Genomic DNA, 18,202 nt, shown 5'->3' with positions numbered 1-18,202 from the left:
GGAATTCTTCCTCCAGTGAACACCTATGCAGAGTTGCTTTATTCGCATCCCACAACACAGCTCCAGCAGCACCAGCCTCTCTCAGGTCTGAAAAACTGAGGGAATGGAGCAGCTTTATTGAGGAAATGGAATTAACTACGGAGATTTTGAACACAGAAAAAAAATCAGAAATTAGAGAACACGAGTCTGAAAATTCTAAGACAAGTTCGGCAGAAGATAGAGGCAGGGTTCCTGAGAAGCTCACGCTTCTTGAGGGAAAAAATAAACTACGCAGATAGAAAACAAAACACATCTCAAAATAGAAGTTGGTTTGGAAAACTTGGAGGAAGGGGAAATTAAATATCTCCCTCTCAGACGAACAACTGTGTGTGTATATTATGTCTGAAGCTGCTCACCCAGAGTAAGACGTTTACTACTGTTTGTAGGTGGTGAAGGCCGAGGGAGAGCAGCCCGGCAGGGCACGGTCAGCGGGGGAGCGCCAGGGCTATGTCCCTCCTCAGCCACCTACACCCGAGCCTAAGGCACCCTACGTAATTCACACTCTCGCACTGAACAACTCGAAACTCCCTCAAAAAATAAAAATAATTTAAAAATAACGGGATTGCCCCGACGGCGGCGAAGGGGCGGGGCCACGCGCGCCTCAGAGCGGAGGGGGCAGTAGCGCTCCTTCTGCGCTTGCCCAGTTCCAGCGCCGCGTGTCACCGCGCCGGGGGGGGGGGGGGGGGGCCGCCCCGCTATTTATGTGCCGTAAGCCGCTGATTGGCCTCCGAGTTGACCAATAGCATAACGCCGAGGCGCGGCGCAGCCAGTAGGAAAGTGCCATGGCCATGTGGGCGGGGCACACGCCGGGCCGCGGGGGCCGTGCGGGACTGGGCGTCCCCCGAGCACCGCTGCTCCTCATGGCGGGCTGGGCGCTGCTGCTGCCCCCAGCGCTCCTGCTTGCCTTGCTGTACGCCCGGCCATGCCCCTGCGGCACCGCTCCGGCCTCCTCCTCACAGCCCGTGACCGCCCGCCTGGCCGCCAAGTGGCCGGCGACCCCGCTGCTGCTGGAGGCGAGGTGCGTGCAGCCTCCTCCTTTTCTTTCTCCTTCTCCTCCTCCTGCCAGTGGCCGCCCTGTCCCGGCCGTCTCCTGGGACGGGAAGAAGGGCTGTCAGAGGGGGCTCGCAGCGTTTCTCGCTGTCGGAGAGTGTGTTGAAGTACTTTTTGGATGCGAGGCTGAACTGCTTTCTCCCCTCGGAACGTGTTGTGGACAGTGCTGGCAAGGCTCTCCCACGCTCTGAGAGAGCTGTACAAACAAGCGGCTTCGAATTTAACCTGCTCAGGCGTTTTGCAGGTCGCTGGGTTTAGGAGATGTAGTGGGCCAATTACACAGTCCCTGCCTTCCACTGAGTAACATCTTCGTCTGCCCACAAGTAGTGTGCACGTTAATAAAGTGATTGTAAAGGTACTAGTGTAGATGTGAACCTGTAAAAGTGAAACACTGTGGTACTTTTAAAGGTATTGTTAATTGGTAATCATAACTTCAGCCTGGAGAAGAGAAGGCTTTGGGGTGACCTAATTTCAACCTCCTGAAGGGAGCCTACAAGGAAGATGAGGAGGGAGCCTTTCGCACAAGGGCATGCAGTGAGAGGACAAGGCGAAATGGCTTCAAACTGAGAGTAGGTTTAGAGTAAATGTATGGAAGAAATTCTTTATTGTTAGGGTGGTAAGGCACTGGAACAGGTTGTCCAGAGAAGTTGTGGATGCTCCATCCCTGTTAACGTTCAAAGGCAGGCTGGCTGGGGCTCTGAGCAAACTGCTCTAGCAGGAGGTGTCCCTTCCCGTAGCAGGGGATTGGAACCAGATGGTCTTTAAGGTCCTTTCCAAGCCAAACCACTTTGTGATTCACAATAGAAAGGGAAAATGTTTTCCAGTTTTAGATGCTTGTGGCTCCCCTGCCCATTTGGCTTATATTTGTTTTGTTTTTAAACTTATTTGCTGCTGTTTGGAGAACTGTAAGCTTCTGTAATCAAAGGAGAGGAGAACTTCCAAAGTAAAGATTAGAAAACAATATAGTCATGCTAGCAAATGGAACTTTTTGGTAGACATAAGCAAGGGAAGCAAAAGCAACAGATGTTCCTTAAAAAAACCCCCACAAACCTTAGAATTGTTACCTGTAAATCATAGAATCACGAAACAGTTTGGGTTGGAAGGGACCTTAAACACCATGTAGTTCCAACCCCTGCTGCCATGGACAGGGATATTTTCCACTAGACCAGGTTGCTCAGAGCCCCATCCAGCGTGGCCTTGAACACTGCCAGGGATGGAACATCCGCAGCTTCTCTGGGAAATCTGTTCCAACACCTCACCATCCTTACAGTTTCTTCTGTATAGCTAACCTAAATTTTACCTCTTCCAGTTCAGGGGGAAAAAAAAAAGGAAGGGTGGTATTCAATAGAAAATAAACCTTACCCTTTATGCTTTGTAAGGATTAACCCATGTTTGAAAGTGTGTCAGAGATTGGTGGTCTCCCTCCATGCACAGCAAAGTAGATGTCCTTGATGAAAGCCTTTAATTTAATGAAAAACGATAACCTGACAGAGAGTGTTATTGTACAGTTAGCTACTATTAAATGAAGTTTGTATACTGAATTGATTTCATTTATAAGTGTATATTGCACTATCTGTGGAAAAATAAAGTGAACATTTTGGGGGTTTTCTGTAACAAGAGAACAGTCTGCATGCTTTACAGCTCTGATTGCTGAGTTTGGATGATAGTACTTTGTTCAAAATGTCTTTTGACCAAAATACAGCTCTGTTTAGTGTTTATGCTAAGGAGATGGTTGCTCATCTTTGAATATCTAACATTTGGTTGCTGATGGGTATTTATTATTTTAAACAACTGAAGATTTTTACTGTGGTACATCTTTGGACAAAACCAACCCATGGACAATTGATTTTTATTTTTAAACAGCGAATTTATTGCAGAAGAGGGTAATGAGAAGTTTTGGCAGTTCTTGGAAACTGTGCGGGAGCTAACAGTTTATAAGCAAGGAGGTGAGTTAAACAGCATGCTGGTTTTAATCTATTATCTTGGGCTCTATTTGAGACACAACACCTTAATTAGTTCCAGGCAGGTCAAGCCTGACTCTATTGCTTACTAGGTAGGTTTCTTTCAGAAAGTTGTAGTGTATTTTCCCCTAAGAGCAATACGTGCAGAGGAGTTTTTTGGGGTTTTTTTAAAAAAAAGGAAGACAAGATGGACTGAACTGCTCTTACAATATGGAACAGAAATCTGAAGATTAAAGATGCCTACCTGCTTATGTGACTTGCCAAGTGCTTATAGGATATGGAGACTTCATGATTTCTGTAAGATGGATGCTTGCAGGGCATAAAATCACACAAATAACTAAAATGAGAATGCTAGGAAGTGTTAAAGGAAAAATTTAAAGAATTACCAGAAAAGGTTTAATACTTGTACATGGCATGGAGATTGTTTCCTAGCATCAATATGATGTTTTAAAATAAAGATTTATCGCTGACAAAATAGAACTAAAAATCCGTGCATGATTAGACAAAAGAATGTTAAGTTGTTAGAAATATGGAGAGAAGACCAAAGCATAAAATCCAGTAAAAAAACCATTAAAAACCACCCCAGAAGAAACCTTGGAGAACAGCTTACTTAAAACGTCCATGGTAATGAAAAACTGGGAGGCCTATGGGGCTTTGCACCAGGTTGGGCAGTATTAGACCTGCTTGGTAGGTCAGCAGATGAACAAGGTGAAAAAGGCTTCAAAACAAAGTAAGGCTGCTTCATTTTGCTCTTACAGAACAGCACAACTCTTCAGGCATGAATGCAAGCACCCAACACTACCACTGGAAGAGATTTGACAGAAATTGAATGCTAAATTAATAGTCAAAAGATAAAAAAATTGTAGGAAGGTCATGCAGAAAGGGGCAGTGAGAAGTGCAGGTACATGAAAAATGCTGTATATGGGAGAGAGGACTTGAGAAACAACGTTTCAGCAGTTGTGACTGACTGAATACAACTTCAAAAAGATTGTGGTGTGCATATGATAATATTATTTGAGTGTTCAGTGGCAGAGCAAGCAGCCAGTAGATGTCAAAGACTAGTAAGAAGGGAACAAGGACACACATGGTAAACATAGTTTTGGTGCTTTTGATTCCATGATGTGCTTTATGTTGAGTAAAGTGTGATTTTTGACTTTACTAGTTCCCTGTGTTTTCCTGACGATTTCTTTAGAGTGGAAAAAGTACAAGCATAAAATGTACAAATACTCTGATTTTAATTGTAGAGTATCAACTGGGAAAATTATTTTAAAAATTACTGTGAGATGGTGATCTCAGACATGTATAAAACCAGAGATGGTCACTGAGAACAGAATACCTAGGTAGTGAGTGCTGCTAAAAGCCATTCTGTATAAAGCATGAGGACATGGAAGATGGAAGTAGATGCAGAATTTGACCTGTGCTCAGCTGCTACTAGCGTTTGTTGAGGCAGATGCTGTTGTCTATTGCTGTTTAAGGTCTTTGTCAGTACACAGGACACTGGCATGTGTTACATCCTCCACAAGATTGGGAATGACACAAAACTGGGAGGAGAATCTGGAAGGTAGAACTGTACTTAGAGGGACCTTGGCAGGCTGGAGAAAGAAGGCTAACAGAAACATTGGGAAATTCAGCAAAGGCACTTTACAGACTCCCTGCATGTGGGCTGGAATAATCTCAGCAACAGTGTAATCTTGGTGCTGCTGACTGACTACAAAGTGGTTTCTTGAGAGAATGGGGATCCTTGCAAACATTGAGAAGGCCAACTTCATGGCAGGTTGCAGCAGCAGGAGGGTAGCCAACAGGTCAAAGAAAGTGTTTATTCCACAGTATGAGGAATACAGTGTTTATTCCACTTGTAAGACTGAATGTGGAGTGCTGGGGCTGTGTTGGGGCTCCTGTGAAAAGGAAGACATGAGTCCATCATTGGAGCAAATCTAGGAGAGGGTGTCTACAAAGCTTAGGGAACTGGAGCAGACTTCTGAGGAAAGGCTGAGACAGCTGTGAGTGAACCTGAGAAAGGAAGGAGTAAAGAGAGACCTTGTATCTTCGGCTTCTTCAGCATTAGTAGAGTAATGTGCAAAGAAAGGGCAACCAAGTCCTTCCCAAAGGTACACAGCAGTATGAAAAAAAGCAAGGGGCAGAAGTTGAAACGTGGAAGTCTTGGTTAGATACTAGAGAAAGTGTTTCTGCCATGGAATTGGGTAAACACTGAAACTGACTGCTCCAGGAGGCTCTGGAATCTCTATTCATTGAGATAATTCAGAATTTCAATGCACTAGGCCTTGAGCAGCCTAGTCAAGCCTTGAAATTATATCTCTAAGTAACTGTTTAGATGAGGTGACCTCCAGAAGTCACTTTTAACTTACAGTAATTTCACGATTATAAGCCGCAGGTCCGGGTGTCGGCAACATTTCGTTCTTTGTCCATATATAAACCGCACCGGATTATTAGCCGCACTTTTGTTCGCAGCAAGAATCTGCGTGCAACTTTCACAAAGTTGCCAATTAGTGACAGAATCACGGGATCACGGGGTTTACTGGCTCGGCCCTGCTCGGGGCGGGTGCCAGGGAGTGGCCCCAGCCCCGCTTGCTGCTGCCGCCGGGAGGCAGGGGAGCGGCGTGCCCGGCTGGTGCCGCCGGGAAGAGGGAAAGGGGCGTGCCCGGCCGGTGCCACCAGGAAGAGGGAGAGGGGCATCCCTGACTGCTGCCACGCCCCCTCGGGCCCAGGCAGCGCTGCTGCTGCTGCGCCCCCACTGCCCCACCACCCGGGGCTGGGCAGGCTCCGCCTCGGCTCGGGGCTGCTGCTGGCTCAGACTTCCAGGTTGGGAAATTTCCAAAATTAGTTCATATATTGGCTGCTCCTGAATGTAAGCCGCACTTCCAGTTTGGGAGCAAAATTTTAGTCAAAATGGTGCAGCTTATAATAGTGAAATTACTGTACTCTTTTTTTTTTCTATGAGTGGTTTAGATGCAGTTGATATTGCCTTGAGATAAGACTGCTGTATTAGATTATGTATTTTTTATCAGCCATCTCTCTTTTGCTTGCTTGGACACACTTTCTAAGGAGTTTGAAGCTTTAATGACATTTATTATTAGTGACACAGATGTCTGTTGAAGTTAACTGTTAGTTAAATACCTACTTCACCTGGATAAACTCTGTGATTGATAGTAAATTCTGTGACAGAGAATAAATAAATTACAGTTGGATGATCTCCATGACCTATCATGCCAATGAACTGTTAAATGCTGGCAGTTGGCAACCTTGAGACTGTACTAAAATGGTACTTTAATTAAGCATATTGAGCAGTTGATGTGTGTATTGATCTGTATGGCCAGCACACACCTATGACAATAATGCAGGAAATTTTAAAGTTCTGGCACCAAGTGGCTTTTCTAAAAGTGGAGCCATAGTTGAGGTAGTCTTAATCCAAGGAAATGGATGCTCTTTATAAACAGGAAATCTGCATTAGATGTTTATTGTAATAAACTGGTTAGCTTGAGTGAAGAATCTGGTACTGCAAGACTGCAGTGGCACAGTTTACAGTAAGGTGTGTAATAGTTTACCTCTGAGGAGAAGAGTGGTGTGGTGTGGAATGTGTTCTGTCTTAGTTGCTGCATATCAAGATACACTGATGTAGAGGAATGTTCATGATGTGTGGAGACTGATGTAGCAACGAGTACTTCAGTAAGTTAAAGTATCTGGCTGAAAAATGATTGGTTGAGGCAATTGACTTTTCAGTTGTTCTCTGAGTGATGCCAAGAGTAGACAGGATGAATAAGCAGGAAATGAAAGCTTTGTTTGTTTGCTTAAATAGAAACATTTTCATAAAAGATAAAGAATTCCTAGCTTTGAACCTGAAAATCTGGGTTTAAAAGGAATTAGATTATAGACTTGTATCCCAATATACAGTTGAATGTTTCACAAGAGTCATAAAGTGTTAAAGCTAGAAGACAAATTTAAAAAATCAAGTAGTGTAGCTTGATTTTTTTCTTCTGAATCCTCTCTTGGATGATTTTCAATCTGGTGGTTTTTTTTAATCAGTTCTCAGGACTTGTTTTAAATTTAGAATAATCAACATCTCTTGTTAATTTGCTAATTTAAAATATTTAGCATTACTGAATTAGGTTTATTAATGGTCTGTTTAGCTGTGATATTTGCAGCAGTTTAATGGATTTGGTAGAAATTATCTACATGGAATTTGGTGGAACATTAGTGATACATTTGGTGGTTTTAACTTTTTTCTTTTTTAATATGTACTCAAATCAACTTGGGCAGCATCTTGATTATACCATATGGAAAACATGAAAAGGTTAGTGATTGGATACTCTGTATTGAATTAATGTCTTCAGGGAACATGGACAACATTGTTTATATCTATTTAATGTGCAACATATTTCTGCCAGGCTTGTGAAATACTTGGAAAGGCAGATGATGCTATTTTGAGCTGAAGGTATGTTATAAAGAAACAAAAGCGGCAAAAATTTATATTAAAAGCAGCACTTACAAAACACTGAAGATGGCATTTTAAACTAGGGATATAAAAGCACCAGCAAAAGGTTAATTTATGATCACTGAGGGAAAGTAAGTAGCCAGTTCCCTGCCGACTAATTATCACTTGAGTGTTTACTATCTTCCCAAGTGCTTCAGTTTATACATTGAATTTTCAGCAGCCTCATAAATATATATTAAAACCAAAACAAAACCAACGCGCAAACATATTTTCTCTATGGAAGCAATTTTCTCTGAAAAAAATGTAACAGTATATTTCATATAAACAACAATCATGCAAATTATTTTTTGCAATTTAGAAGACTACACATTATTCACAACTAAATTAGACAAGTGTTTTTTATGTGTATAGTTTCACAAACTGATTTCTATACTAATAATGCAATAAAATAAAGTCTTCCCTCTTTGTTGGCATCTTGCTTGAGTGGCACAGAGATTTGACTGGCTAGTGATTGCCTGAACTGTTGTAACCTGAGATCTCTAACTCCCTAGCTGATCTGTGGATCCAGACATTCATATCTATGCAGTTGGAACAATCCTCATACATCCATCCCACCAAGTAATTATTCTAGCACGCCGTGTTCTTCTGACTGATTATGTTCTTTATGTTTACTTTCCCTACCTCCTGTACCTCAGTACTTTGAATTCTCTTGTGGGTTGCCAGCATATATTCAGATTAATTTTGTGCTGTGGGTGCATGAGGTCTGAGGAGCTGTTCTGTAATACTTCCTTTTGTGACTGCCCTTGTTTGTCTCTTTTAATAATTTTTAACTTATCTGTGATAAAAGATATTGCTGTAAATTGAGGATAAATGTCAACATTTCAATATGAATCTGAATCTGCTTGGGTGGCTATTCAGTTCTTGCTGTAGCCAATCTAATCAATTTGGCTACAGGAGTTGATAGAGTTTTTCAGCAAACAAATTAAGGCATCTCCAGAGTGAGCTTTTCAGGTTTTGTTGGCCACTAGGCTGTATTTCTTATGGCTAGGATGAAAGTTGGCAGATGTGAAGCTCACACGTGCATTCGGATGTATGCAGTTTGGAGCTTTATCCTGTTAATGTGGTTTCTTACTTGCTTTTAAATTGACTTCATTAATGATTTTGTGGTAATATGCTGTCATGCAGGATTTTATAACCAGAAAAATCTGTTTCTTTGTGATTCCCTGTAACATCCTAAGAAGCTTACCATGAATTCTACTCTTTTGGCAATGTTAAAATGAGTGTGGAGGGCAGGTAGTACCAAATTTCAGAGATTCAATACTATGTGAAAATAATTTGCAAAGCTCAAACCATAGTTCTGATTAACTGAAATTAGCTCACTTGGTTAGAGCGTGATACTAATAACACCACAGTCACAGATTCAATCCATGTACAGGCCTTAAGAGTCCACTTAAATTCACTGTAGTGTTGAATTTGAGGATCCTTGTGTGTTCCTTTTTTTTTTTTTTTTTTTACTTATTAAAATCATAATTGTCATAATCATCCTCTAGGAAAAAACTGTCAGCTGTTTTAAACACAGCAGCGAAAGCACAGATGAGATTTATAAGACAAAAAAATAAAGACTTGTGGTAGAAATATTTTATTGAGGCAATATCTTTGGAAATACATATTTAATGGCTCTTCATTGTCTTCGATAGGATGTTATTTGGGGCTGAGTGGAGAGGCAGAAATTTCAGATTTTATTTTATTTTTGTGGAGATAATTTGAAGAAAATTTGAAAATACAGTTATCTGAAAAAGGCTTCAGTCTGGAAGGATTTGTTGCTTCCAGATTTTTATATTCACTCTTTTGAATGTGTGAAGCCAAATTTGTCTCATTTAGAATCATACAATGATTAAGGTTGGAAAAGACCTCCAAGGCTGGGTCCAACCTTTGGCTGCTGCTCTCAATTAAACCGTAGCACCAAGTGCCATGTCCAGTCACTTCTTGAAGACCTCCAGGGATGGTGACTGCACCACCTCCCTGGGCAGCCCATTCTATGCTCAACGACCCTGTCAGTGAAAGAATTCTTCCTGATGTCCTACCTGAACCTACCCTGGCACAGCTGTAGGCAATTTCCGCTTGTCCTGTGGATGCTTGGCAGGAAGAAGAGGCTGACCCCCACCTGGCTACAGCCTCCTTTCAGGTGATTGCAGAGAGTGATAAGGTCTCCTTTGAGCCTCTTCTGCTCCAGGCTGAACATCCCCAGCTCCCTCATCTGCTCCTCGTAGGAGACCTGTGCTTGAGAACCTTCACCAGCCTTGCTGCCATTTGGGTTCTGCCAGGGCTGTGTGTGGGCATAGAGAACATAGATAGGTTTTTCATCTGTTGAATTTAATGTAAAACAGTAACAATTACATATCAGGATTAACCCCAGCCAGCAATTAAGTAGCACATATCTACTCTCTGTCCTCCCCAGTAGGGTGAGGAAGAGCATTAGGAAAAGGTAAAACCTGTGGGTTGAGATAAAACCCATTTAATCATTGAAATAAATTGAAATATAATAATAACAACAGGAAAAAGAGAGGAATAAATCTCAAATACTGCACAATACAATTGCTTTTGATTCACTGGCTGATGGCCAGCCTGTCCCCAAGCAGAGATGGACAACTCCCAGCCATCTCTCCCAGTTTATGTACTGAGTGTGGCATTCCCTGGTAAGGAGTGGCCCTTTGGACAGTTTGGGTCAGCTTCTCCTGGCCATGCTCCCTCCCAGCTTCTTCTGCATCTCCCTGCTGGCAGAGCATGGGAAACAGAAAAGTCCTTGACTCAGGGTAAGCACTATCTAGCCATTACCTAAAGCTTCAGTGTGTTATCACATTGAATGCAAAACACAGCACTGTACCAGCTACTTGGAAGACAATTAACTCTACCCCTGCTGAAACCAGGACATCATATAGAATTCATGGGAAGAAGCTTTCTTAAAATGCAGATTATACACTTTTCTGATGTTAGGGATTTTTTCTAGTGAATTGCAGCCAACTCAGCCTTTCTAAATAATGAGTGTTAAGGAGGAGAAGGCAGAAAGGAGATACTAGAGGCTTTAAGAGCAAAAGAAGATTTTGAAAATTTTTTTTTCAATCACAACAGGGTTGTAAAGAAGAAAATGAGAGAAGCCTCTTAGATATGAAAATTGAGTATGCCTCTAGAATGAGAATTGAAGGTTAATTATTTCCAACCAATGTTCTGTGTTATCACTTCTGTCATTTCCAGACACCATCCACCTACCTTCTTACTCAGAGTCCTAATTTTGACCTTGAAAATACAAGATAAGCAGGGAGGGAGAAGCTATTTCATATGTTGTATCCATTCTCATGCTCTTGTTTATCTTATATTTTAAGGAAGAAATAGAATGTATGAGATTAGCCCAAAGAACGACACCTTTAGAAGATTTTTATTTATGTAAGTTGCATGGTTGAAGTGTTCGAAACTAAATGTGAGGAAATTATTTGTAAAATAATGCTCTGTTCAGGACTCTCCATATAGGTTTTTCAAGAGACTTTATTGTTGAGTGAGTTTTTCGATTGCTGAAAATTATTTTGCTATTACGTTCTCTTCTGATTTTTCGGTTTGTTTTTTTTTTTTTAATATTAGGCCTCTGAATTCATAGGAAAAGAAAAAGTTATTAGTGGACAGCACTGAAGACTTTTAAATGCCAAGCAGCACTGGCATTAATGCTTGCTTATTATGCAGTGTAGGTAGATATGCCACATCTTTTTGGGCTGAATGCTAAAAGTTTGTCTTTTATTTTGGTTTTTTTTTTCTCTCTCTTTAACAGATTCAGAGTACTCCTATTACAATTTAATCTTGAAGAAAGCAGGACAATTTTTATCCAATTTGCAAATCAATCTGTTGAAGTTTGCACTTTCCACACGGGCTTATTCTCCGACTGTTCAGATGTTTCAGCAGGTGACAGTATTGCCTGATATATTTGGTACATGATTGAATGAGGTATTTTGGCTAAACAATGTTTGTTGTTACAGTTCAGTAAAATATATGCCAGTATTGTTTGGAATCAAACATGATAAAGGTGATGCTTTATAAGCTGGTTGTATTGACAGGAGCAAATATTGATGTTCAGTTGTGTGGATAACATTCCTTTCAGGGTAGAATTCTTTTGTAATTGTTCATTTTTTAAAACTCAGGTCATGCAGATGTTTTGCATTGCTTCAAATAATCCTGTGACAATTCAGACATTCCCAGAGTAGGACATTTCTTGTAGCTTCAAGTAATTTAAATTTGTTTTTTAGTGGATTTCTCATCTTTCTCAGTGTTTTTGCAGTTGAAAAGTTGAAAAATTGGAAAAACATGCTTTATTAATGAAAAAGTGAGAGGACATAAATTCATTGTGCCTCTAAACCTAAAATTGCTACTCCTCCTTTTAGCAATGCCATCTTTAGGATAAAGTGAGAAATCCATGTTTTTGAAAGGTAATAAGCTGTAATAAAGTTAGGGAGTTTTGCAGGTGTTCTCTGGAGGAATATCATAATCTCAGACTCATGTCTTTTTGTATTTACCTTTCAGCTGGTGATTCCAGACTCACTGACATGCAGTCACACAATTCCCACTTCATATTGGAATAGCTGAGTAGAGTTTGTTTTAAAAGGCGAAGAATAAGAAAGAGAGAGAATCAAAAATTGACGTTATTTGTTTGGGATTTATTGGTTTAGAAGTCTAATCTTCAGATGTTAACATGATTGCTGATAGCAACCAAAGTTAAAAATATCTCAGAGTACAGGCTGTGATTTCAGCTTCTGGAGGAGATTTCTCAGTCCTGTCTTTACAGAACATAAATGTACTTTTGATTTTGTGGAGTATGACTACATTTAATAAACAATGTCTCACAAAGGTTATAGGGTCTTAATCTTTTAATATTTTTTTTTCTTTATCCCCCACATGTACCCAGTTTTGAATGGGGCTCATTAGAAACACTGCTTAATGGCAGCTGTTGAGTTATTTTAATCAAAGGGATGTGAGTTTAAGTGCAATCAAAGCATTCTGGTTGAGTATAATTGTTGAAATATTAGATTGCAGCTGATGAACCTCCACCAGAAGGCTGCAGTGCATTTGTGGTTATCCATGAGAAGCACACCTGTAAGACTAATGAAATAAAAAAGCTGCTGAAGAAGGCTACTAAGAGGTAAATATAATGATCTGGTTTAAGAGGAAAAATAGATTACTAAAGAGCTTAATATTATGAGCGTTCATCAGTGATGAATCAAAGTAGGTTTTAAAATAAAATCATAGACCTTTGGTCCTCTAATCACATGGACAATTTTGTATTTTTTTCTTTTTTTTCTTTTACATGGAGTAGTCGAGTTTAAGTTACAATGTACTTTCTGTACAAACTTAGTTTTGTATGTCTGACATAATACTCTGCTGACAGACCTTTCTCTGTGTCACTGCACTTGAGAGTTTCAGGGTTGCAAGGCATAGAAGAGGAGTCTACCTCAACTGGCATAACCTTTCCTCACCTTGTGCTAGACTTAGCAGCTATCAACCTTTTCTGCAGATTTTGTCCTCTGGTAACTAGCATCAGTGCAGAATTGGAGCTCTGAAGTAAAAAGTGTAAAACCTATCAAAATAGCAGTAAAGTAATGAAAGCATAATCTTTAATCTCTATTTTTAAAAAAGTATTATTTTTTGTTTTTTCGAACCCTGCATGTAGCGTTCTTTTATTTCTTGGGGTTTTTTTCCATCCCCTGCCATGGTCTCCATAATATACATTAATGTCCATACCCTCAGCTGCTTCATGGAGATATGCAGAGCTGAAAGATGATTTTGTAGGGTATATTTCTTGGATTTTGCTTTCTGTCAAATATGAATTGTGGGGAAAAGCCTGAAAACCTATAAATTTGTCTCTTTGGGGTTGGTTGATTCTGAAAATAGTTTTGTGTTTTACATGCATGATTTGTGGTGTATTCTAAGTCCATTGATACAATTGCAACCTAATAAATCATTGTCTTTTGCTTATTCAATAGCTAAGGTTCCTGTAAAAACAACTCACTCTCTAGTTTACAGTGTCCCATTTTTACTAATTAAATTCTTCTAAAAATGTCTTTTTTTCCTAAATAAAAGCCAAAATATACTACAGACAATTTAAAATGTTATTGAATTCTTGCGGCCACATATATATTAAGGCATCATGAGCCCATAGCATTTTATTGCAATTGCATTTTAAAGCAATTAACTGATTCAACACATTTTCCTCTCTGGAGATACTATTCCTGAATGTGCAGAATTCTGGAAAATCACAATAGCAAACAATAGAATTCTGAATTATTCAGAATTCAGTGAGTTAGACTTCTAGAAATCATTAAGAACTTGCAACAAAACTGAAGTTTCTTTTATTTCATTGATCTTCTATTTTCAATAACTTCACAGTCAGTCACATCACACTATTCAGAGTTGCAGGAACAAAAATCTTGATAAATTTTTTCTCCTTCTCACCACCCCAAAAGTTGTTGTATCTCTCAAATATTTTGAGTACTGGAGCTAGACTCTGAGAAAAACATACATTCACATGTTCAGGTAATCATTCTCACTGTTAGTTCAATTTGTTCTCTGGGTAGCAGATACTTTGCCTGTGCTGCTGATATTTAGGCTAGATGATAATGATAGGGCTGTGCTCCTGTTCTTTTTTTTTCTAACAGGTGAACAAATGATATAAGGGACAGGGTGCTGTGTCCAAGCTGGTTGCTCTAAACCACTCATTCTTTTTCTGTTTTTTCATGGAAGAGATCTTTTTGACTTATTGATTCTTTTTCTATTTCAAAGTATTTTCCTTTGTGTTCTTTTCCATGTCTTCTGTCATGACTCTTACAGTTCAACCAGGCCAATTTAAGCTGTTTTCAGTTGTTCAACATGTTTTGATGAGGATGCTAGAAATGCCCTGATTTTAGGGACTGATAATTTCAAATCTCACTGGAAGAGAAAGAAGAGGCTGCAACATTCTTTTTGCGAGTATTCATCATCTCAACCCAACATTCAGGAAGTCTCAGGCTCTTTGGACTAAGGAGAACCCAAATACTCTGCATGTGAAGGTTAAGGGTTTTGCTTCATTCAGTCCTTTATACAGCAGCAACTGTGATTATGTCTTTTGCACTTTCAGCCATTTTGCCATTTAACTGGAAGTATTTTGTGTGGGGATGCAATGGCTTCAGAGCTCAAGGGCTCTGGGCATGTCAAAGAACACATGGTTAAATGGTTGGGATTGCTTATCTTGCTAACTGTCCAAAACACAACACTAAGGTTTCTGGGGCTGTCACTGTGAAGAGCAGAGGCATTATTTGGAGTCACATTTTGCTCAAAACCATCAGTGCCTTACATTTGTCAGTACGTGTTTGCTGTCTCCTATCACTTGCTTCTGCATCCTATCCTGGGTATCTAGACAAGCATATAGTTGCCTGTACTACCCTAGTAACTGATTAACAAGTGCTGAACTCCACATCTGTGTAATTTTTTAATCTTTTCATCTGCCCAACTGTTCTTCCTTGTCTTTCAAGCAGCCTTCTTATGAGCATCTCTTATGGCAGGAAATTAATTACCTTTCAGTTCTAAGAGCAGGAGACTCAATTCCTTGTCACTACTATTCAATGTTCAAGAGAAACAGAGAACAGAGGCTTATCTTGGATTTACAAGGGCTGAACACTTTAATTTTCAACCCAAGGTCATTAGAGGAGCTCTATGCAGTGTTATTTCATTGCAGCAGTTAGTATTTTGATGAAGCATGTTCATTGTGATATGAGACTGTCACCATTCAAGTCATGGCAGCACTCAATAACCACCTTAGTTGGTTGAAGTAGGGTGCATAAAGTTAGATAGGAAAAGAGAAGTTCCCTTGGTTGAGGTTTTCCACTCTCTCCATGACTGTGGCAGCTCTTGCCTCTCCGGTTATGAGAAGGAAGTTCACATCCCACACGTATGCTTTCATTGGGCGAATTTGGGTCAGTTCTTGCACAGAGCTTACTCATTCAAGAGTCATTTCGGACTCCTGGATCTTACCTATTTGGCCTGCCTTGTCCTGTGGTAGCAGTGGGAGAGCTTGCCTGATATTTGTGACACCTGACTACCTGCACCCAAGTTAATTCTTAAACTGGGCCCCTCCTTTTATTTCTGCCTTAAAAACGAGGTCTTTGATTACGTATCTGCCAAACTTACCTAGGACATTGATGTTAAAATCCTGAGTAACCTCATACAAATTGTTCCCGCTTGAAGTGAATTTGCAGGACATTACTTCCAAAGGTTACCTTTGCAGTGTAAATTGTTCTCTGTTATTTTTATGTTGAAAATGTTCCAAAGATCTGCATCACAGAAACTGTGGTGTTCTGCTCAAACCTTTCCAGCATGGCTCTTTATTGAGTGTCTACCACACACAGTTCTGTACTGTGTGTTAAATTAGAGTTCCCTAACTTGTCTTGGGGATGCTTGGAGACAGTTTACTGGTCTTCTGACTGCAAGTGCAAAGGCAGCTTTGAAAAAATGAGCTCATCAATAATTGGTACCTTGAGTGTATTACTCAGTCATATCCTCTGTTGCTTCTCCATCTTTCCCAGGTTTTATTCAAAAGATGCTTTTAGTCATCTAAGAAATCATTGCAGCATAACTTTTCTAGTCATGGTTTTCAACTAAGAGGGTAAGTCGGCAGTCAAAATTTGCAAAATTAGCTAAATTAGCAGAGCTTGATGGAGTCAAAATAGTATAATCCCAGTTAGTTTCCAGGTGTGTTACCAGCTTTCTCAAACTCTACAGAATCTCTCTCTGCTATTCTCTTACTCACTGATTGCTCTGTGCATCTCTGATAGATATATCTTTCAAATTAAAAGCTTCAGGCTGTTTGATGCACAGGATCTCCAAGTGCTATATTTTTCGTATGCTTTGTGTTGTGATTTGATAAAATATATTCAAATTATTTATAGTTGATGCTGATTTTTTAGTTTCTTATACTTTAATTTGTGAATTTGTTGTTCTGGGTTTGTTTGTGCGCAATCATGATTATTTTGTGATGATTTTAACATGGCTTTTGTATAGATTTAGCATATAAACCTTTACTAGTTTTTTTTAAATTATGAAGTAGAAAAATGCCACTCTTTTAATTAATTTTCTGACTTTATAATATCACAATTATTTGTTTTAAAACCAGACCGAGGCCATATCTTTTCAAGGGAGACCATAAATTCCCAGCTCTCAAAGAGGAAGGCCCAGTGGTCATTCTATATGCCGAAATGGGTACAAAAGACTTTGTCAAATTCCACAAGATTTTATCTGAGAAGGCACAAAAGGAGGAAATTGTTTATGTTCTCCGGCATTATGTTCAGGTATGCAATTCAAATCAACATTGTTTCAGTAAATTGTTAGTATTGTGTTTTTGCTTTGCTTGCTTTTTGACAAAACATATTTTCTACATTTATTTTTGCATTTGCCTAAATTATGTACAATACATTTTCTAGTATTAAAACTCTCCAGGTAAGTAACTCACCAAATACAAACTGTGAAGCCAGGAAAGCATGGTAACGTTACCAGTCCTGCATGCAAGAACTGATTGCATCACTGATCTTGAAATACCTCTGTTTTGGTTATATGTCTGGGTTTTGTACAGTGTACAAAGATCTCGGTGAATCTTGGTGCAGCAGACTGAACATATTAGTATCTAGAATTAAAAAAATTAAAAGTAGAATAGAGAATCAAATTGAGAAGTTGCCAATTAGGTTTTTATATATTTCCCATGTAATCTCATGTTCATTGAGATACAGCAGCATGGGCTATCATGGCCAACATCATTGACCAATTTTAAAATGCTTGTGTTCCACAGTCACTATTTAAGCATAGTGTTTCTGAATTCTTTTCTTAACTTACTCTTCTCCCCAAAACAAAACAAGAAAAATACCAGCACATGGAACTATATTGTCACCAGTTTTGATTATTAGAAGGCTCTTGTGATTTATATTCAAACTGCAGCTCCTAAGTAGTGTGACTAATCAGAGAATAATCTGATGGAGTGAGAGGTTGCTGTGATTTATGTAGACCAGACATTTCAGGGAGATGAGATACGTAGTTTGCAGATGACTTTGAGTTGTTTGCTCACAGTAATGAAATAGAGAATTTGAGGAAACCAGTCTTGAATTCAAAGTTGTATGTGGTATAGTTTTTATTGAACTTTGTTCTTTTATGCTTTTATTTCAATTAAATGCCTACTTGCATATAAAATGTCTCATTGCTCTGCCTGGCTTATGCATCATGGTCTCCCTTAACACATGTTGTCTTCTTGCCTGCACCTTTTCTCTCTTCATGCCTCTCTTCCCTTTTCTTCCTTCCTCACAACCTCCATTTTTGTTCTTTGGTACACACTGGGATGGATTCTCCCTCCCTTTTTTGCATTAAATGCCAGAAGAGGGAGCATTGATAACAGAAGAGGTACGATCTTTCTGCTGTCTCTTTTCTTTTTTTGAACATTATCACTGATGCTTCTTAGAGAGTGCTCTCTGCTCCCTCTGCCTTGAGTTTTGCTAAGAGGATGGACAGAGAAGCCTCCCAACCCTACTGAGTTTTCACCTGTAGTCTGGAGGTTTCTCAGTGCAGAATGGCTCTTAGAAATTGCAAGCTAAAGCTCAAAGGCCTCCAAGAAATTGCTGCTGTGCATGTGCAAAATGCATTTTGGAAAGGG

General features: G+C 39.7%; 1 protein-coding gene across 2 annotated transcripts in view; it reads left to right on the top strand.

Annotated features, from left to right (window-relative positions):
* Positions 1-864: 864 nt before the first annotated feature.
* The window catches only part of UGGT2 (UDP-glucose glycoprotein glucosyltransferase 2), an 83,149-nt gene continuing 65,811 nt past the window's right edge, over positions 865-18,202 (top strand). For both annotated transcript variants that reach the window (XM_033052927.1, XM_042779036.1), the window contains exons 1-5: positions 865-1,057; positions 2,953-3,035; positions 11,318-11,448; positions 12,567-12,679; positions 16,682-16,856. In XM_033052927.1, coding sequence (XP_032908818.1) covers positions 900-1,057; positions 2,953-3,035; positions 11,318-11,448; positions 12,567-12,679; positions 16,682-16,856 — 660 coding nt within the window. In that variant the 5' untranslated portion in view covers positions 865-899. The remainder of the gene's footprint in view (positions 1,058-2,952; positions 3,036-11,317; positions 11,449-12,566; positions 12,680-16,681; positions 16,857-18,202) is intronic.

This window comes from Catharus ustulatus, chromosome 2, assembly GCF_009819885.2.
Source record: "Catharus ustulatus isolate bCatUst1 chromosome 2, bCatUst1.pri.v2, whole genome shotgun sequence".
Classification (NCBI taxonomy): domain Eukaryota; kingdom Metazoa; phylum Chordata; class Aves; order Passeriformes; family Turdidae; genus Catharus; species Catharus ustulatus.
The sequence above is the reverse complement of the archived record's forward strand: the minus strand, read 5'-3'. Positions and strand labels throughout refer to the sequence as shown.